Genomic DNA, 20,382 nt, shown 5'->3' on the forward strand with positions numbered 1-20,382 from the left:
CCAGCATCGGCAGTTCTTGCTATCTCTATTAAATTTGTCAGCATGATTTCACTTTCAGAAAATATGTTGATTCTGTTTGGTCTTACTATGAGTTTTGAAGTACATCATCAAGACTTTTCTTCAAAATACATTTCGGTGTTTTATTTTTGATGATTGATGTGAGATTAGTTGAACTGTAGCTCCCTGTTTTCTAACCCTTTACTATTTTGAATTTGATAAAGATGATCTAAGGCCTCAGACGTGCAGCTCAAAATCATTAATTGAGTTCCAGTAGTATTAAGTGCATACCACGGTTGAGTCAGATATGCTGTCGCGCTGACCTTTGGGTTGTTGACATGGAAGAATATACCTCCTTACAACTATTCACAATGTCTCCATTTCAACAGCTGGTAAATGGTTCCTCTTGTGCCTGTAACTTGGGATTCATTTTATGCTTTTAAAGGCTAATGGTATGAAATGTCCTTTGAGCTTTTCAAAGGCATTGCCAAATGCCACCTTCCTCCATTTAATTGTTTCCTTTCATGAAATTTTCCAATTCGACCACTTGTGCACTCCCTGTATCCACACAAATGTATAATTGGACCTGTGACAATAAGGTGAACTTGAAAGATTGAATGCAATCTATTCAGTTCCCTATGAGTAAATCAAATGCCTGCTTGTCACCAGTTGAATCTGAGTTGTATCCATTGTGGAAAATCAAAGATGTTTTCTTGAAAGAGGTTAAAAATCACACAACATCAGGTTATAGTCCAACAGGTTTATTTGAAAAACAAGCTTTCGGAGTCTTACTCCATCTTCAGGTGTTAGTGAGAGAGGTAGCATCAGACACGGAATTTATAAGTAAAATATCAAAGGGTCATACCACTGATGAGGATGCTCTAAACAAACCTAAGATGCTGTTTAATCTTTAATCAGTTAGAAAGTTTTAATTGATTAATATGCATAAATGCGTGTGTGTGTGTGTGTGTGTGTGTGTGTGTGCGCGCGTGCTTATGTGTGTGTGTAAGAGTGTACAGTGTGGCAGGGTCACCTGTAGTGCAAATTCCTTTGAAGTCACTGTCCTGAGAGAACTAAAGGTTTTATCTGTGCAAAGAAGTAAAGAAGAGGTGACATTTTAGGTCAGACAATGCATGTTAGGTATGAAACCTTGTTCAGAATCTGTTTGTGTTTTGGTTTGGAGTCAAACTGTTTTTTATTTCTAAAGTAGGTATTTATAAAACACCAAATTTACTGACTGTCTATAAATTGTGTGCTTTTTGAACAAAATTGAATGTATCTGAAAATACAAATTCACCCCTTAGAAGCTGAGGCCCAATGCCCTTGACCACTGAAGTTTTCCCCCACTTAGAGGGAATATCTCTGCCGGGTGATTGTTGCATATTGTCTGTTCATCTGTTGTCGTAGCATCTGCATGGTTTTGCCAGCATACCACGCCTCAGGGCATCCTTGCCTACAGCGTTAGAGATAGACAACATTGGCCGAGTCATATGAGTATCTGCCATGCACGTGGTGGGTGACATTCCCATGTGTGATGGTAGTATCCATGTTGACAATCTGACAAGTCTTGCAGAGGTTACCTTGACAGGGTTGTGAGGTGTCGTGGTCGATGTTGTCCTGAAGGCTGGGCAGTTTGCTGCTAACAATGGCCTGTTTAAAGTTTGGCGATTGTTTGAAGGCGAGAAGTAGAGACGTGGGGAAGATCTTGGCGAGGTGCTCATTGTCATCAATAATGTGCTAAAGGCTGCAAATAACACTCTGTAGTTTCTTCGCCCTTGGGAAGTAGTGGACGACGAAGGGTACCCTATCGGATGTATCCCGTGTCTGTCTTCTGAGGAAGTCATTACGATTTTCCGCTGTGGCACATTGAAACTGGCAATCGATGAGTTGAGCATCATATCCTGTTCCTATGCAGGCTTTCTTCAACACCTTCAGGTGTCTACCTCGTTCCTCCTCATCTGAACAGATCCTATGTATGCGTAGGGCTTGTCCTTAGGGAATGGCTGTTTTACTGTGTTTAGGGTGGAAGCAAGAGAAATGCAGCTTTCTTGAGAGAAAGTTGTTTCTTTTTTCTTACTATATACATCCTTACGTATTTTCTCCTTCCCAACCTGAAAATAATTGTAAATGTCTAGATTATTTTTGTCACAGTGAGTACACTGCTAATAAAATTACAGAAGCAGTTTCCTGAAACATGCAATTCCTGAGAATGCCATTACATTTGCAGTAATAAAAAACGTAGCTAATCACAGGGTAAATACAACATAGTATTTCAATTTTCTGAAGAAGGAAATAAACCGTTGAATGAGTTGTTGGCAGCAATCAGTTGATTACAAGTCACTTACTAGTGGGTATGATTGTGTATCTAGGAAATCTTGTGTCAGTGGTCACTGGTTCTGTAGGTCTTTATGTAGTTGATGACCCCAATCCTAGAGTCACCCACACATTTGAACATGTTTCTCCAGGAAGTGGAATGGTTGTCTTTGGCTTCACAAACACTGGCATTCCTTTCTCTCGTTCCTTTTCTGTATTTTCTGTTGCTGATGGGTTGCATGAAGAATGATATTCCTTCATACAGGAGTTTTCTTCAAGTCAGTTTTTGTTTTCTGAATCAGGTTCCACCAGGCATTGAAGTCCATCTTTGATTTATTGAGGTAAGCCTTTGGGTGTCTTTGAAGCACTTCCTTGGTCCTCTTCTCACTGCAGTTCCTTCCTTCAGTTGGTTGAAGAAGAATTGGTTTGGGAGTCTGAACTTTGGCATCCTGACCAGTCCAGCAGAGTTGGTTTTGGATGATCATGGCCTTGGTGCTGGTATTATTGGCTCTTTCGAGAGCATTTATGTTCATACACCTGCCCTCTCAAACAGCATTGATCATTCTTCTCCAGGGCCTTGACATGGTGTCTATACACAGCCCAAGTTTTGGAGCATATAGGAGAGTCGGAGGGAAGGCTGCATTATTCGTAAGCATCTTGGAGTGTGGATGTCATAGTTGTAAAAGACACTCATCTTTAGCTCTCCAAAGGCGGCCCTCTGGATTGTATGCAGTGTTTAATCTTGACATTGATGTCAGTCTTAGATGAGTTGTGGATCCCTAGGTACAGCACATATTCTACGTTTAGGGGGATTTCTCCATTGATCATGATGGAGAAATAGACCATAGTTTTTCCTTGGATGGGTTGGTAAAGAAATGGTTTTGTTGAGGTTGAGACTGAGTCTTCAGATTGCTTCAGAAAGGCATTAAGCAAGACTTGAAGATTCTCTTCCATGGAAGGAGGTGGAGGAAGTTAATTAATTTCCCTGGATATTATCATCTGAATACTGAAGTTCTGAAGCAATGTCACTGTTGTTTTCTTCTTGGATTTTAAATGGTTGTTAAGATTTTGTCCATGTTGTGGACAAAGTCAGGACTTGACCTGACCTCAAAGGATTCTGTCATATTGCTTGTTCATCACTGACATCTTGTTGTGAACGAGATGGAGGATATTGATGAATTTCTCTAGATATCTGACCTTTGAGAGGCTCTTCCATAGCTCTTTCAGATTGACTGAGTGAATGAAATCCATGCTGAATGGTTGGTGTTAATCTGACATTTCTCTTGGAGATATCAAGCAGTGAAAATCATGTCCATAGTTCTATGGTTTGACAGGAAGCCACACTACTTTTCAGAAAAGATTTCTTCAGAGACTGGGAGAGGGCACCTAGCAAGAATTCAGGCAATAATCTTCCTGGCAATGGAGAGAGAGAGATTCCTTGGTCATTTGCGTGGTTTGATTTGTCTCCTTTCTTGAAGATAGTGACAATGATGGCTTCCCTGAGATCAGCAGGGATTTCTTCTTTGTCTCAAATATTCAGGAAGAATTGATAGAGATGATAAGTAAGCTCAGATCCTCCAAGTTTGAAATTCTCTGCTGGATTCCCGTCCACTCCTGCAGCTTTTCCATTCTTTATGTGTTTGTTTTCGTTGACTTTTGCCAGATTAGGTGGGAGTCTAAGGTCCTTATTGAGGAATTGGGGAACTTCCTCAAATATATCCTGATCTATGATTATAGCATGGTTTTGGAGTTTTAAGTGTTTTCTCCATCAAAGGCTAGTGTTTTCTCTGTCTCTCAAAAGGGTTCCATCTTTAGGCTGTGTCGACTTGAGGCCAAGGGTGTTGGGTCTATATATTGCCTTGGTGGCACGAAAGAAGACCTGGATGTCGTGTTTTTTGGCAAGGAACTCCTTAGCTTTTTCAGTTCACCATCTGTTCTTGATTTCCCAGTTCTTCTTTGCAACTCCACGTTGGTGTTTGATAAGTTCTCCTCTTTGTCTTGCGAGTGATGTCATTTAACCAGGTGCGGAGAGCTTTCTTCTTCTTGTTGACAAGGTCTTGGATGATGTGGTCATTCTCGTCAAACCAGTCTTGGTATTTTCTGGTCTTGGAGCTGATGGTTTCTCCACAGTATAGATGTCTTCAGCTCCTTCCAGGTTTCCTCAACTCCACTAAAATGAACACTTTGGCAATTTTGGTGAAGACAAGTCATTTAACTTGCATAATTGTTAAAATGTTCATTAATGCAGATACGGTTTGTGCCTCTGCACTGGAGAATTGCTGAAAACCTAAAGAAAATAAAAATTGGTTTGCTCACTTCAGTGCGTATACTCAGATTTTGAGTGGCAGCGTGTTCCTGATTTTTCACCTCAAAAAACGTCTTGAAGCACAGCACAATTAAATAAGCTAATTTTCGTTTATACTTCACAATGCTCTGGCCAACTCTTAATCCTTCAACCAACAAAAGTAAAATAAAAGGTAATTTATCCTGCTTCTGAGTGTGAAACCTTGCTGTGCACAAATTGGCTGACATTCCTCTGCCTTGTAACAACGACTTCACTTCAAAAAAAGTTTAGTGCCGAGTAGGGCTTTAGATACACTAAAGTAATAAACGTAATTAAATAAATGCAAATCTCTTTTCGATTGACAATTTTGATGCAATTTGTTATTTTTACATTGTTTTAAGTTACAATAAAGGAAAAATATAAAATAAAACAGTTGCATCGAAATTTTTCAATGTGGTAACTAGGATAATTTAGAAAACTAGGAGAGTGAAATTAAACTGATTTGAAAGCATATAGTTTAATGTGGTACCAATAGAAAAATTTGAATTCATTCTTAGATTGATTAAAATGGTTAAATTAAAAACTAGAATGTATTTGGTTTCCTTCTTGACCACAATTTTCAGAAATGCTTCACAGTTAAGAAGTAGTCTGCAAATGTAGACTGTGGCAATGTACATATTCTTTGTTGATTTGAACTTGTTTGCAATAAACCCATCACTTCTTTAGAGGTGCCATAAGAATGAAATGTCTTAAAATGGTCAAGAATTCCAGAACAATGTGAATGTATGTAAAAAGGAAATGTTTTCTGGATAATATGGTGCATATTCACACTTTCATATTATCCCTCTATTTGTGTAGCTTTCTTGCTGTATTCCTTTGGATGTTTTTTCCAAATGTCTTGTTTGGTCATCATTTATCAATGATGTTTTGTAATTCAAAAATAACTACGTCTACTAGCTCCCGTTATCTGTCCTACTAAAAACATTTTCAGAAAGAAATCTCTAATAAACTTGCTGAATATGATTTTCCTTTGCGACGACATGTTCACTTTGTCTGATCATACTATTGTATAACTTTCAAGTGCCTTATAAAGATTTCTATAGTATTTTCTAGCATTTTCCTGATGACTCAGAGAACATAGAACATGGAACAGTACAGCATAGGAACAGATCTTTCGGCCCACGGTGTTGTGCCGAACATGACGCCAAATTAAACTCATCTGTTCTTCCTGACCGTGGTCCGTATCCCTCCATTTCTTGCATACTCATGTGCTCATCAAAAATGCCTTAAACATCACTATCATATCTGGCTCCACCACTACCCCAGCAGTGTGTTCCACACTCCTACCACTCTCTGCATAAAAAACTTGCCCCTCACATCTCCGTTGAACTTTCTCCCTCTCACCTTAAATGCTTCCCCCTAGTATTAGACATTTCAACTCTGGGGAAAAAAAAAATTCTGTCAACCCTCTCTGTGCCTCTCATAATTTTATAAACTTCTATCAGGTCTCCCCTCAGCCTCCGCCGCTCCAGAGAAAACAATTCTAGTTTATTCAGCCTCTCCTTGTAGCTCATAAACTCAAGTCCAGGCAGCATCCTGGTAAAACGCTTCTGCACCCTCTCCAAAGCAGGAGATGTCAGGATAAACAGCCTTTGGATCCCTCATTTCTGTCTCTGTTTTCTTTAAAGTTGCTGCGGATGGCCTAAGACTCAAGAGAAATTAAGTTGGATGTGTCGCAATTCTCAGTTTCGGTTTTCCCTGAACCACAGAGATCTGCATTATATCCGACAATAAACATCAGTCCATTTTCTAAACTACAGTAAATAGATTTATTGAAGATTTAGACTTCTATTATAACATTAGGAAAAATCAGCAATGAGAAAATACAGTTGAATAAGCACCTTCAATTTCTTAACACTTCCCAGTTACAAAGCCACTTAGGCTAGGAAACGAAAATTCAAGGATGTTTAACATTGTGAAACGTTAAGTAGAAATCAAAAAATAGGATGTTTGCTTTTGTTAATAAAGAATAAGATTAGTACAGTATTGAAAAATGTTTTTGGCTTGAAATATTAAGGTGAAGGATCTGTTTGGGAGGAGCTAAGCTGAGAGTCATTGGAATTTATAAAAGTGAAAGGTATACTTTTTAAAACAAATAAGATTATTGGGGTGTTTGCAGGGCTGGGGGAATCTTGATAGGGTGGATGCTGAGGAAATATTTTCCATCATGGGAGAACCTAGAATGGTCAGGGCACATTTTGTGTTCAAGGGGCCTTGTGTTCAAGGTAAAGTTGAAAATTCTTTTGCTCTGAAGTTCAATCAAATAAATGTTGGAAGACTCTATCCCAAAAAGCAGCAGAGGCCAGGTCATTGAATATTTTCAAGACTGCATGTGAACGATTTTTGATCTTTATAACCATTGACTCACGTGGAGCGCAGGTGAGAATATGAAGTTGATCTTTCATTGAATTGGCGGAACAGGCTCAAAGGGCTAACTTTTGTGTACTTCTGCTCTAATTTCTGTGTTCCAATGATTTTGAATAGTGTAATGCTTTTGCCTCTGCGACTTTGTTGAATAGATTATTCTAAACATTTCACATGCCGATTAAATACATTCCTCTGAATGACATTTCAAATTTACTTTGTTATTTCAGTTTCTATTTATTTAAATGTCCATGCTTCTTTCTATGTTGTGGAATGCTTTAAATAAGATTTAAAATTTTCCTCACCTAAACCATTAATTTTTGGTTATTGGGTCTGGATTTGAGATATCTTCATGCATGAGATAACAGTCTGTAAACCTTTTTTTCCTTACTTGGTGTACATTCATCTGTTGAAATGACAGGAGAATCCATTAAATATTTCATTAATCTCAGTAAAGTGTTTTAAAAATGTTTTTGTGTTATTTTGGATTACTGTATGTTTCAATCTTGTTATTTCCTGTACTAAATGAAAAAAACAACAAAAGAATGGCAGATGCCGTAAATCAGGAACAAAAAAAGCTCTGAGGAAGGATCATCAGACCCGAAATGTTAACTCTGATTTTCCTTCACAGATGCTGCCAGACCTGCTGAGCTTTTCCAGCAATTTCTGTTTTTGTTCCTGATTTACAGCATCCACAGTTCTTTTGGTTTTTGTTACTTTCTGTACCCTCACTAGGACAGATATTTTGAGTGCAATCAATAATGTGGGCAGAATTGCACTCAAAACTGTGCTAGTTTTATGAAGTTATTTTTTCTTAATTCATTCGTGGGATGAGGCATCACTGGCCAGGCAGAATTTATTGCCAATCCATAATTGTCCAGAGAATAGTTGACCACGTTGCTGTGGGTCTGAAGTCACGTGGAAGCCAGGCCCAGTAAGGATGGAAGTTTCCTTCCCTAGGGAGCAATAGAGAGTCGGATGGGTTTTTCCCCAAGAATCAACATTGGATTCATGGTCATCATCAGATTCTTAATTACAGATTTTTAAAAATTGAATTCAAATTCTGCCAACTGCTGTGGTAGGACTCATACCCAGGTTTCTGAATTAACTGCCTAGTGAAAATACCACTAGGCCATCACTTCCCTCTAGTTGATCTTCTCTTTAAACTTTGCAAACCACCTAATTTAAAATCTTTCATGAGACAACACAAATGAACACAGTTTTTAGGATGTAATTTAAATCTAATGGTATGGTAATCTGTGCAGTTTTAATATTATAGTTGAAAGGCTATTCTGCACAAATAGCGATTAAAACAACTCAGTGAGTATCAGCAATAACTAAACTGATTTTGAACAAATTGCAAAAGCTTCACATGGCTTTTTTAATTGTCCATGGGATGTGGACGTCACAGGCAAGGTCAGTTTTTATTGATCATCCCTAATTGTCCTTGAAGCAACTGGCTTGCTAAGGCCATTTCAAAGAACCAATCTGAGTTGGTTTACAGTCACGTGTAAGCCAGACTGGATAATAAAGACTTATTTCTGCCCCGTAAGGACATGAGTGAACCATTTGAGTATTTAGGACAATCAGTAATGTAAATAAAGTTACAATTCAACTTGTTTTTTTTTATAAATTCTAGATTTTATTGAATTCAAATTTAACTATGTCATGGGTCACTTGTTACTGTTCCAGTGACGTTACCAATACACCACTGCCTAGTTTCATTGGCGTACATAGTCCATTTCTTACCTTTTTTTTAAGAATTAAATTTTTAACCACATCTGTTCATGTTGTTGTGAGTGAAAACAAATTTAATTTTCAGAGCTTTAAATATGCAAGTGGGCACATTTAGGATAAATTAGCAATAGTAATTAATTCAAAGTGATGTGGCCAAGAAAGTAAGCAGAGCTCATAGAGTCATAGACATCTACAGCACAAAAAAAGGCCCTTCAACCCATCCCACCCACGCCAGTCAAAAACAATTTCCTTACTATTCTAACCCCATTTTCCAGCACTTTGTCCATCGCCTTTTATGTCTTGGTGTCACCGGTGTACATCTAAATATTTCTTAAAAGTTATGAAGGTTTCTGTCTCTACCAACCTTACAGGCAGTGAGTTCCAGATTCTCACCACCCTCTGGGTGAGAAGTTTTTTCTCACATTTAATCTAAACCTTCAGATCCTGACCTTAAAACAATGTCCCGGTCATTGATCCCTTCGTCAAATGGAAACATTTCTTCCTGTCTACCCTGTCTAGGCCCCCATAATTTGACACATCTCAAACCAGTCTTCTTTCACTTTCCTCTGCTTCAAGGAAAATAATCCCACTCTTGTCCAATCTCTCATCGTAAGTGAAACTCTACAACTCAGGCAACATCCTGGTAAATATTCTCTGAATCCTCTTCAGTGCTATCACATCTTCCTATAATGTGGATTCCAGAACTGCACACAATACCCTCATAATGGCCATACCAACATTTTGTATAGTTTCAGCATTCCATATTTCTACTCTATGAAGTTAAAGCAGGCTGTCTCACCCCATTGACTGCACTGGAGGACAGCACCAGGGTTGCGCCTATTGTGTTCTCACTTGGGATGCGTTTCCTAAAAAAAATGGTCACTAACTAGTAGTGGGAAGCAAGAAATTTGTTATCTTTAGATCCCTTAATTTGAATCCTCAAGCTTATTGCAATATCCCTAATGCTATATTGCAGCTATCAGTTAGCTTAGTGCAAGCCAAGAACTTGACCATGTAACTTTGTGTCTCCATGGCTAAATTCTGCACTAATTATAGACCAAAAATGAAATGTTTGGATGGATTTGGGGACAGCAGGACAGAGGATTGGGACTAATTGAATATGTTGGTGCAGGTATGATGGACTGATTGGCATTCTTCTGTCTTGCATGATTCACTATGGGAGCTATTAAAATGTTTTCAAGTAACGAGCAATTATTATATTGTTTACGCAAAGTTCAATAGATTGGGTACACACATTACAGAATATTTTAAAAATGTCATTCATGTATAATTAACATATTCAAATATTATGATCCATTTAGATTTCGAAGGAGAAATCTGAACAACTTAACAACATATTTTATAACTGTATATGCATTCAAGTTTGCAACTTACTTCCCTGAAGAATTATGTTTATAAAGAACAACAATATTAGACTTCTACAGAGAATAAGAATAAATATGCCACAGTGCTCTGGAAAGAATCTTTAATCGTCATCAGCTTCAGCTTTTCTCAATGGCAACTTTTACTTACCACCTTTTTCTATGCCTCAGTCTTTTGTGTGGTTACTTGACTAATACAAGCTAATCTGCTTGTTTTTCTTTGGTACAAAACTCTGGAGCACCATTGTATCATCTTCCACTGGTTTCAAATTGTGCAATCTTCCAGCTTCTGTTCCCTCACCAAACTTGACCCATATTCCAAATGGTCAATGACAAAATTAATTTCTTTTTCTCAATTTCTGGAGCAGGTCTATCTAACTAGTTTTTATTTTAGCTTCCTTCTATCCCTGAACTGCAAGTTAAACACACCAGTTCCAAACTGCAACAAACTCTCACAGCAATCATTGAGGTAATTTGGCTAAAGAACTATTCACTCATCTCCAGCACAACACAATATGTTCTAGGATGCCTTCGAACTGAAAAAGTAATTGGGGCTTAAAGTCTTTCCAAGTTCATTGAATATTTCAAAACTTATTTATCTCTAACTCCCAAAACAAAATGATGTTGGTGGATTTTGATTCTTGCAGACATCATGTTTTCTTTAATTAGCTCATTGAACTCAACTGCTGTTTTCAAGCTTTGTCACTTCTAATCTGACTTTAAAAACAAACATGTTACCTTGTGATCTGCCATTTTTTAAGATGTCCTGGGTAGTCTCAAAACCCAGCCTTTTCATTAGCTTATAAGTATAATCTGCTCAGAATCAAAATTTTAAAAATTGACATAACCCACGAATTCGGTATCTACAAAGCATTAAAGCTTAAATTGGAGTGTGACTCATTCACTGTAATTTACATTAACCTGATTTTACAATACTTCAGCTTTTCTCATTGAAAAATACACATACACACAATACATTACATAACATAGAAGTGTTTAATTCTATATTTTAGTTCATTATCCAATCAATTAATACATCTAAGTGTCCCAAAGTTATGAAATGATGCACCAGGCAATTTTTCTCAGGATCAGCTGCTGTAATGTTAGCATAAGATTGCTGGGAACTGCATTCTTGTGTCTTTCTAACAATTCCCTTGATCTTCTCCTTTTGTTACAGCAGGCAATGGTGAATTCCACTAAGAAAATTCATTTCAATTTGCAATGAGTAGGTCTAACTTTTTACAGAGTATGTTAGTTGCTTTGTTAAAAGGACCATATTTAATAACCTTGTTTATCTTTTCCAGCTAAAACATGTGGAGTGAATTTGTATGGTCCGGCCGGTACATTTGTGTCCCCCAACTTCCCTTTTCAATATGACAGCAATGCACAATGTGTCTGGATAATAACAGCATTAAGCCCCAATAAGGTAAGTGACAAATTAATTTATGCACTTTCAATATTGGTAATAATGCACTGTTATAAAAAGGCCACTGTTTAATGGTAATGATCAGAGAAAATGTCTTCTGGCTCATTGTGTTAGCAACAAATTCATTGATTTGAGCTTTTAAAAATGTCTGAAATAAGAATTCGAGCAAAACTTTCCATCAGGTTAAATTACAAAACTTCATGACACGTTACAAACTCCATTGTCCATCTTGTTAATATGCATATACTATTTAAGTGATATGCGCTGATGTGTTCCTCCCGTTGTGATTTAAAACTGCTTTCATGTAATGTGAAAAAATTACTCCAACTCTATTCCTTTCTGTCTATCACTGAAATTATTGAGGAAGGAATTTTACTCATTTAAAACGTGTCACCAAGCAATGTACATAAAGGCAAATGCATCCAGAACAAGAGAATACAGCAAGAGTGACAGCAAAGTTGTTTATGCTTCAAATACTCTGACAAGTTTATTACTTTTCTAAAAATTCAGCTATGTATGATGAGCCTTTGCGATGAAAAGACTGTTTTTTATCCATCGTCAGTTGTACATCAACGATTTTATACCAGTGTGTGTTCTTTTTATTTGAGAGACATTTCACTCAGATTGATCAGAATTTCACTTAGTGCTAATGTTGTAACCATCATCTTACAATCATATCACATTAGAGTATTTGTGTCATGAAAATAAAGGTTGCTGTTTGTATTGTCATCTCATTCAATCTGGGTGACTGAGGACATAAAAATTATGAACCTCTCAATGTGATAAAATTGTAATTGAAAAATATTTTGTAAAATTTGTTAAAGTGAAATTTTAATAGAGACATCATTGCAAGCTGATTTAATTTTTAAACCAGATCTTCTATTTCTGTTATTATATATAATTTCATAGATGTGACGTGCCCATCTTGTAGCCAAGGCAACAGATGAGGTTGTTTAGTTATCATTGCAGTGGCATTGAAATTTCAATGGCTACCAATGGAAAGCAGCATAGAGTAGATGGGAGAGGCAGCTGAATTTAAAGCTACCTTAAAGAAGCAATGGTGGCACTGGAAGAAGAAAACAACCTGAACAAAGTGGATGTCAGAAGGCGTCAAACAAAAAGTAGCTAACTTCATGAAGTTCAACCTGGGTGTTTTCTCAGAAGAAAAATAAGCCGTTAAAATTGGACCATTTAATGTTGACTTCAAGTGCTAGAGATCTATTTAAAATTTAACATACGCCTGTTCAGAATACAAGAGATTACATTACCAGATCTACTAAACTAGACTATCAACACCTCTGACAATTCCAGGAAATACTTATTATATGTTGTACTTCTTCAGTCATTAACCTTGCAAGATATTAAGATTATACTTGTAACGGTTGATCTTTCTTGCCATCGTCTTTTACTTGTTAACTGCTATGGTACTTTCCTTCAGTGTACCATGACTTTTAAGTATCCCTTAGTTATCACACCTATACTTTATGGTGCTTATCTTCATATTTAGCCTTTCAACCTTAATTGAACAGTTCCTGCCTCTCTCATATGAGGTGTTTCATAACCATAATGAATCCCAGGCTATAAGTATTGACATCTTAGAAGTAGACCTCTAACTTTACAGGAAGAAATATTCTTGAAGAACTTGGGGATATGACAACTGCAACTTGTCCACTATGGCTTCCTTGTTCAATATTTGGGAGCAGAAACTTAGTAGTCGGCAACATGAGCAGCTTGCCTCCAAGAATCACAGGAGAGCAACAATGAAAGCCCGGACTAGATGCATAATTTCTAGAGCATGTCAATGCTAAGACAATAGATAATTCTACAAGGGTCATTTACAAGGTGAGACAGAACACAGGGCTATGGGAGATGTCGCAATGGGATGTGACAGTTGTTACAGGTAAATTAAAAACAGACTCGATATTCGGCTGTGATCATTTTACTTTAATACGTGAGGTTTTCGTAGGTTATTATGTTTTTTTTTAAAACGAGGATACAGCTGCCTAATTGCTTGCTGTGATTATCCAACAAATACTGCCAACCCATTTGGAAGATACAAAAACAACTACCTTGGAATTACCATTTATAATCAAGAAGCACTGAAGCTCAGCGATTGTCAAGAAATTTGCATCTCGTTTTACTCATCATTGAGTGATAATTTTATACATTGAGAAATGAAAGTTTACATGCAAAGTGTTCAGTTTGGAAATGACTCTGGAGCTTGACTTGAAATGGTCAAATAGACCATGTTTCGCTAGCTCTCTTTGAACAACAAAGAGGAGAAAGCAAGATGGACTGAGGACCAACTAATTCCTCTCTCACTCTCAATCTCAATACCAATTCCAATCCCAGCAAACTGGCACCTTTGGAGGAACAAATACTTGGAAAACTTTCTGTTGACCAGGATGTCAATGTTTGTGCAAGCTTTGTCACTCATGAGAAAAGAGGACAACTGCTAAGAAATTGGCACTCAGGTTTCACTCACAACTCAAAGATTCTTTAAAAAAGAAAATTGAAAACTACAACTGCATTTACTTCCTGTCTGGATCAGATACCCATCCTCCAATCATCTTCTTTACAACCTCATCATTTCTTTTATTTTGGGTAATAAATCTCCACTCTGTTTCATTGAAGGAAACGTTGAAATTGGCTGTCCTTTATTTATACTTTGGTTAACTCAGTCAATTGAAGTGTGATAGGTATATATTATAAATGAAAGAGAACAAGATACTTGTTACAAATAATTGAAAGGGGGCCAAAAGTGGGGAAGCTGTGAAGTCACACTGTGATTATAACACAGAGTAAATTGGATATGATGATACTATGGCTTTAAGAGGTGTATTTTGTCCATTTCTTTTCAAAGAGAGGTTTTAAGACAGAGGTGTATAGCTGTCTATTTGAATCCAATAAAGTAAGCAGCTTGTAAGGCCTTGGGTATTTTTCTTTAAAGTTGCAACACTAGAAGCAGCCTGAATGGGTGGGGTCAACCTCCACAGTACCAAGATTTTTAGTTTTAGTTCCTCAATAGCTGATGTTGGAGTCTTCAGGCTGGGTTTGGAAACTGCAGTATATCTTTCCCTGCTACTGTCTTTCTCAGAGTTTTATTTTGATTTTTTCTTCCCTCTGGACTGGAGAATTGCTTGTAAGACAGTCTATTTTACAGAATTTGCCTTGCCAAGATGTGTGTTTATGGACTGTTACTATTTTTGAACATTTTAGTTGTTAAATAATCTATTATTCTGTTAAGTTTTCCAATGGAGTTAAGCTATTCCAATTGCTTCTTTCTTTTGTAACATTTTAGCAATTATGTATGAATAAAGTGTGTTTTGCTAAACGTCGAGTAGTTTGACCAATCAAGTGGCATCTGGAAACACAACACCTGGTACTTGCCTTTAAAATAAGAAAAAGTTGGGATCTAGGCTATCTTCTTAATATATTTTGAGGAGGTTTAGTCTAGCCCATAACACAAGGCATTGGAGAGGATAATCTCTAACAGAAGAGGTAATTATTCAGCAGTTGCTTCATTGTATTGAAGAATTACTTGAGAAGATTTGTTCGCTTTGACCTTAGAGCACAACAAATCATTTTCAAGGACAAACAAGTTCTAATCCTAGAAGCATTACACCAAGGTATGTCCAAGATACATCAGGGACACGTATGTTTTAAATGAGATGACCGACCCTTGATTTGCTACTTGCCAGGGATGAATAAGATTTTTTATTGAATCATGAATGCACGTGAAGCTTCCCCAGATACTAACACCAGCAGGGAATGGAGCCTCTACAACCACACAATATTCCATTCATTCCTGGGGCAAGAGTAGCAACATCCCTATTCACAGTACACAGGAGATTGCATTCATGTGACAAAGCATTTCTCCAAATGTTCAACATTTCTCCAAATGTTGTTCAATGGCTTCACAACACAATGAGTGTGACAACCATTGATATGGTGAGCATAATTTTCATTTTATTTAGTACCCTGGATTGTCTGATCACAACCTCAGTACACCAGTGAATTGTTTTAAGACACATATATGAAGTGGGAAATGACTCACATCACGTTGTCACCTCACTATCTGTGCTCAAGCCATCAAGCCATACTAAATGAATAATTGTAAAATATTGAGCTAAAAAGCAAGGTTTTCACATTTCATTGCTTCATTTTCATGCAGCATAACTGGAGAAGGGATTACCATCGCACCACAATTTATGCTTGGAAGGCAAATGTGAGCAACTTTGCCGGGAAACTAGTTGTTTCACCATTCTTCTTCAGAAGAGGAAAATGTAAGAGATACACAATGCGTGAGTACAGAGTACCAGAACTCTGCAATGGGCAGGAAATGTAAGGTCAGAATCCAAATGCAAAAATGGGATATCAGGAGAGGTTTCTAAAAAAATGCAATGAACCTGGATCACACAAAAACATTACTAATCACGGTGCTACACTGTAAAGGAACAGAAGCCAGCTCAGATGAATGTAAGGCATACCATTCATGCACAAGGAGTGTAAGGAAGAAAACTCTGGTGATGATAACTATGTAGTGACTCTGAGTGACAGCAAGAAAACCAACATGTCAGCTAGGTGCAGTAAAGAACAAGGTGTAACTCTCCAGTCTGGTTTACAGTGTCCAGATCAGAATGATTGCCAAACCTGAAAAGCATTACATTGAAGTTTGAAATATTAATCTTGCGAACTTTTTTTAACCTATTTTTATAATTATTGAATTGACAACAAATGTTTCTGTGAAATCAAGAGAAGCTCTTTGGGTAAGTTTTTATGTTTGCAAAAAAATAAGATTGTTGTCTTTTATCTTGTGGCTGACATTTCGTACATCTTTGAGAGACATGCTTATGACAATATTGTATGTTAAAGATCTCAGTGTCCAACTTGACTCAGATCACTTGAAGTATGACATTTGGCAAGAAGTATATTCTCCTATGTTGCCTAATTGCACAACATCACTTCTACCTGTAAATGTACTGCTTCTACACAACAATTAATTAGACCAAAGGTCTGTTGAATTCCTCAATACCGCAACAACCACACCTTGTTTCATATATTACGATAGGTAAGATTAGCATTATAGTATCAGGTAAAATTGCCCTCTTGGAGGAAAAATAAAACATATTGAGTGTAAGATTAGGTAGTACTATCCTTAGGATGGATTTCACACTTCCACTGTGTGTTTTCTGTACCATTGTAATGAAATTGCACTGTGAAACTGCACCCAAACGATTTTAAGAGACAACAAGGTGCAGAGCTGGATGAACACAGCAGGCCAAGCAGCATCATAGAAGCAGAGAGGCTGACGTTTCGGGCCTAGACCCTTCATCAGAAAAAAAGCATGCCCAGCCTGAAGAAGTTACCCTCCTCCCTCCGGACATTCCTACTATCTCTGATTCAATTTTAACCCCACTGCGAAGCCTCTTCTAAGGAAGCCCAGCCTGAAGAAGTTACCCTCCTCCTTCCGGACATCTGCAGTTCCTACTATCTCTGATTCAATTTTAACCCCAAACGACTTTAAACTGGCTAAAGTTCTGAGCATAATTGGTGTGTAAATGAATGAACAGATACCAGAAATATATGAAAAATTTCCAAATGGCAAGATAAGGTCAGGCTGTCAGGGTAGATAATAAAGAATATTAATAAAGGAATGGAGACCATAACCAACAATGGAATAGAGCAGATGGTGGACAGGTAGTGAATAGAGCAGCTATAAAATGTAATGTAAACCTTTACTGCCTCCCTTTCTTGGAAGATCAGAGACTCTGACAGGAAAAATCAATTCCCATATAGTTTAAAATATGCTTTTTCTTATTAAATTGCATTTCCCAACAACTTGTGTTCAATAAATTTTGAAGGCTACAAAATGTGGTTCAGTAGCATGCTTCTTTGCACTCCATGTGCTCATTTAACTTCAAAATGGCATCACAAAGTTGAGTGACTACTTGGAGTGACAGATGCACTGGACACCATTTCAGTATCAATGCTCCCATACATCCAAGCAATGTCTACTGGACGTTTGCAGAGCAGTTAGTTCATTCATCAGCAAGTGTGTAAGGCTCATTTGCAGTGCTGTTTTGGAGTTCAACATTCCAGCTACATCATCTGCTAATTTTACCTCGCTGAACATACGTCAAGCAGCAGGAATTACTCCTCCCATCAATGCTGTTCATTGGAATTACAGGGTGCTTTTAGCTCTGTTATTAATTATTTTCTGCTAATTATTGCTGCAATAAAAGAAGTATTTTTTGATTTTATCTCATTGAAGTAAATCAGAAATTGTGTGGCGTGTACTTATGTAACATTTTGGGCGGCACGGTGGTTCAGTGGTTAGCACTGCTGCCTCACAGCGCCAGGGACTTGAGTTCGATTCTAGCCTTGGGTGACTGTCTGTGTGAAGTTTGCACATTCTCCTGTGTCTGTGTGGTTTTCTGCCAGGTGCTCCGGTTTCCTCCCACAGTCCAAAGATGGATTGGCCATGCTAAATTGCCCATAATGTCCAGGGAGGTTGAGGTTCAGTCGGTTAGACATGGGAAATTAGGGGAATGAGTCTGGGTGCAATGCTGTTCAGAGGGGCGGTGTGGATCTGTTGGGCTGCAGGGCCTGTTTCCACTGTAGGGATTTTATGATGATCCCTGCACTTATTCATAAATATTCATGTATTTTATGGCCAAGTTGTTAAAAAATGTACAACAGTATGTTCCAGCAAAATTAAATCAGTCTAATCAGAATTCTACAATAAGCTCAAATCAGATATAGGATTTGATTGGTATGTTTTTAAGTTGTCACACAGTAAATTTGCTATTGCAAGCAAAAACATTGTTTGATTTTAATATAGCTATGGCAGTTTATAATATATTGCATCTTTTTTTCAGTTTAAACATATGGTGCATAAAAATACAATAATTGTTCACACTTAGTTTGTTTTACATTTTTTGTTTCATTCTTTTCATATATAAAAAACACTGCTTTGTAATGGACAGTTCTAAATTACCAAGTAATCTCCTCCTCAAACCAAACAGTACTTCATGAGTTTATTGCTGGTGCACTAATGAAATATTTGATCGTGTTAGCTTTGAGTGCTCAGTTGTTTCTACTTTTGATGGTGACAGCTCTCCATCATGTAGCTGTTTTTGTACTTCATTAGTTAATGGGCTGTAGTGATCACTATTTCAATGACTAGTAACTCTTGGTGTTTCTTCCTTCATAAAATCTAAACTTAGAAACTGCAATTATAGTGATTATAATTATTCAGGCATAAGTAATGCTTTTGTGCAGATTATCTGCATTTTTATACCAAAAATATAGAAGAAAATAAATTAGGTGAAGCAACTGTTGAAAGAAAAGTATCGAGTTTTATTTCAAAGTGGTGACCTTAATTCCCTGTGTCCTTTCAATGGGTATTAGTTGGTTTTATTCTGACTTCTCAAAGCTTTATTGGTGTTAGGTTGCTGGGCTATATCTCTTTGACCCTTCTTGAATAATGGCACTACATTAGCAACATTCTCATTCATCATTTCCTCTGACAGTTCTTCAGGTAGACTGGTTAAATTTTCTCCTCAATTAAATGTGCTTTTTTTTAATCATGGTTCCAAGTCTTCACATTTCTCAAGCTTTATATTGTATCTATTTCTACGATGTGAGTGTGTCTTGGATGTGTTTCTACCCTTATGTTACTGATGTTCTCCTCTTAACTACATAGAACAAGGTCAAACCCAGTCTTCAACCATGATGAACTAAAACATGGCAAACAAAAAATTACATTTTGCTTGTTGCCTGTCCCAAACTCAAGCATATTAATTTGTCTCAAACATTAGACCAGTCTGTACCTTGGAGAAAGTTCCAGGACAACAAGATATGGAATTCCAATATAAAGTTATCCACCTCACTTATTGTGTGTTATAGAGTCTGTCTAAAGTCATCAGTGAGACAGCTATGTGTGTAATATACAATGAAATCAGTAAGCACAACCCAGGCTGTGAGCAAGTCAATGATATTATAGCTGTACAAAAGGGTTTAGAGGGAAATGGTCCGAATGCTGGCAAATGGGGCTAGATTAAGTTAGAATACCTGGTCAGCATGTTGTGTTGAGCTGAAGGGTCTGTTTCCGCGCTGTACATCTCTTTGATGCTAATGTTCCAAATAAACATCAAGATAAACTGTCTCAACAGGAACCTGACATTAGGGGTTTCTTTTGTCTCTCTACTGTCCATCACATCCAGGATAGAACTGAGACACAAATGTTCTACACTAGATAGCTATATTCATTGAGGTAATTAGTCTATTTTATGGGAACTAATGTATGGATTTATTTATTTATTTTGGATTTGATTTATCTTTGCACACATACTGAGATACAATGAAAAATATTGTGTTACATGCTAACAGGTTATTACTTACTTAAGTATATCAGGGTAATAACATAATGCAGAATACAGTGTTACCACTACAGAGAAGATGCAGAGGAAGAGCAATTCTAAGATATGAGACATCCATTCGTAAGTCTTGTAACTGTGGGGAAGAAGCTTGTCTTAAATCTGTTAGTACATGTTTTCAAACTTTTTTACCTTCTGCCTGACGGAACAGGGTGGGGACAGCGTATGACTGGGGTGGGCGGGGTCTTTTATTACGTTGGCACCTTTTCTGAATTGTAGACAGAGCCAATGGAAGGAAGAGATAGTAGGAACTGCAGATGCTGGAGAATCCGAGACAACAAGGTGCAGGGCTGGATGAACACAGCAGGCCAAGCAGCATCATAGGAGCAGAGAGGCTGACGTTTCGGGCCTAGACCCTTCATCAGAAAAAAGCTTTTT

The 20,382-nt window shown here is 37.4% G+C and overlaps 1 protein-coding gene across 1 annotated transcript in view; it reads left to right on the forward strand.

Annotated features, from left to right (window-relative positions):
• Positions 1 to 20,382, forward strand: part of csmd3b (CUB and Sushi multiple domains 3b) — a 1,719,816-nt gene that overhangs the window by 1,150,264 nt on the left and 549,170 nt on the right. The window contains 1 exon segment of the mRNA XM_048595770.1: positions 11,442 to 11,563. Within this exon segment, the coding sequence (XP_048451727.1) occupies positions 11,442 to 11,563 (122 nt within the window).

This window comes from Rhincodon typus, chromosome 4 (genome assembly GCF_021869965.1).
Source record: "Rhincodon typus isolate 14 chromosome 4, sRhiTyp1.1, whole genome shotgun sequence".
Classification (NCBI taxonomy): domain Eukaryota; kingdom Metazoa; phylum Chordata; class Chondrichthyes; order Orectolobiformes; family Rhincodontidae; genus Rhincodon; species Rhincodon typus.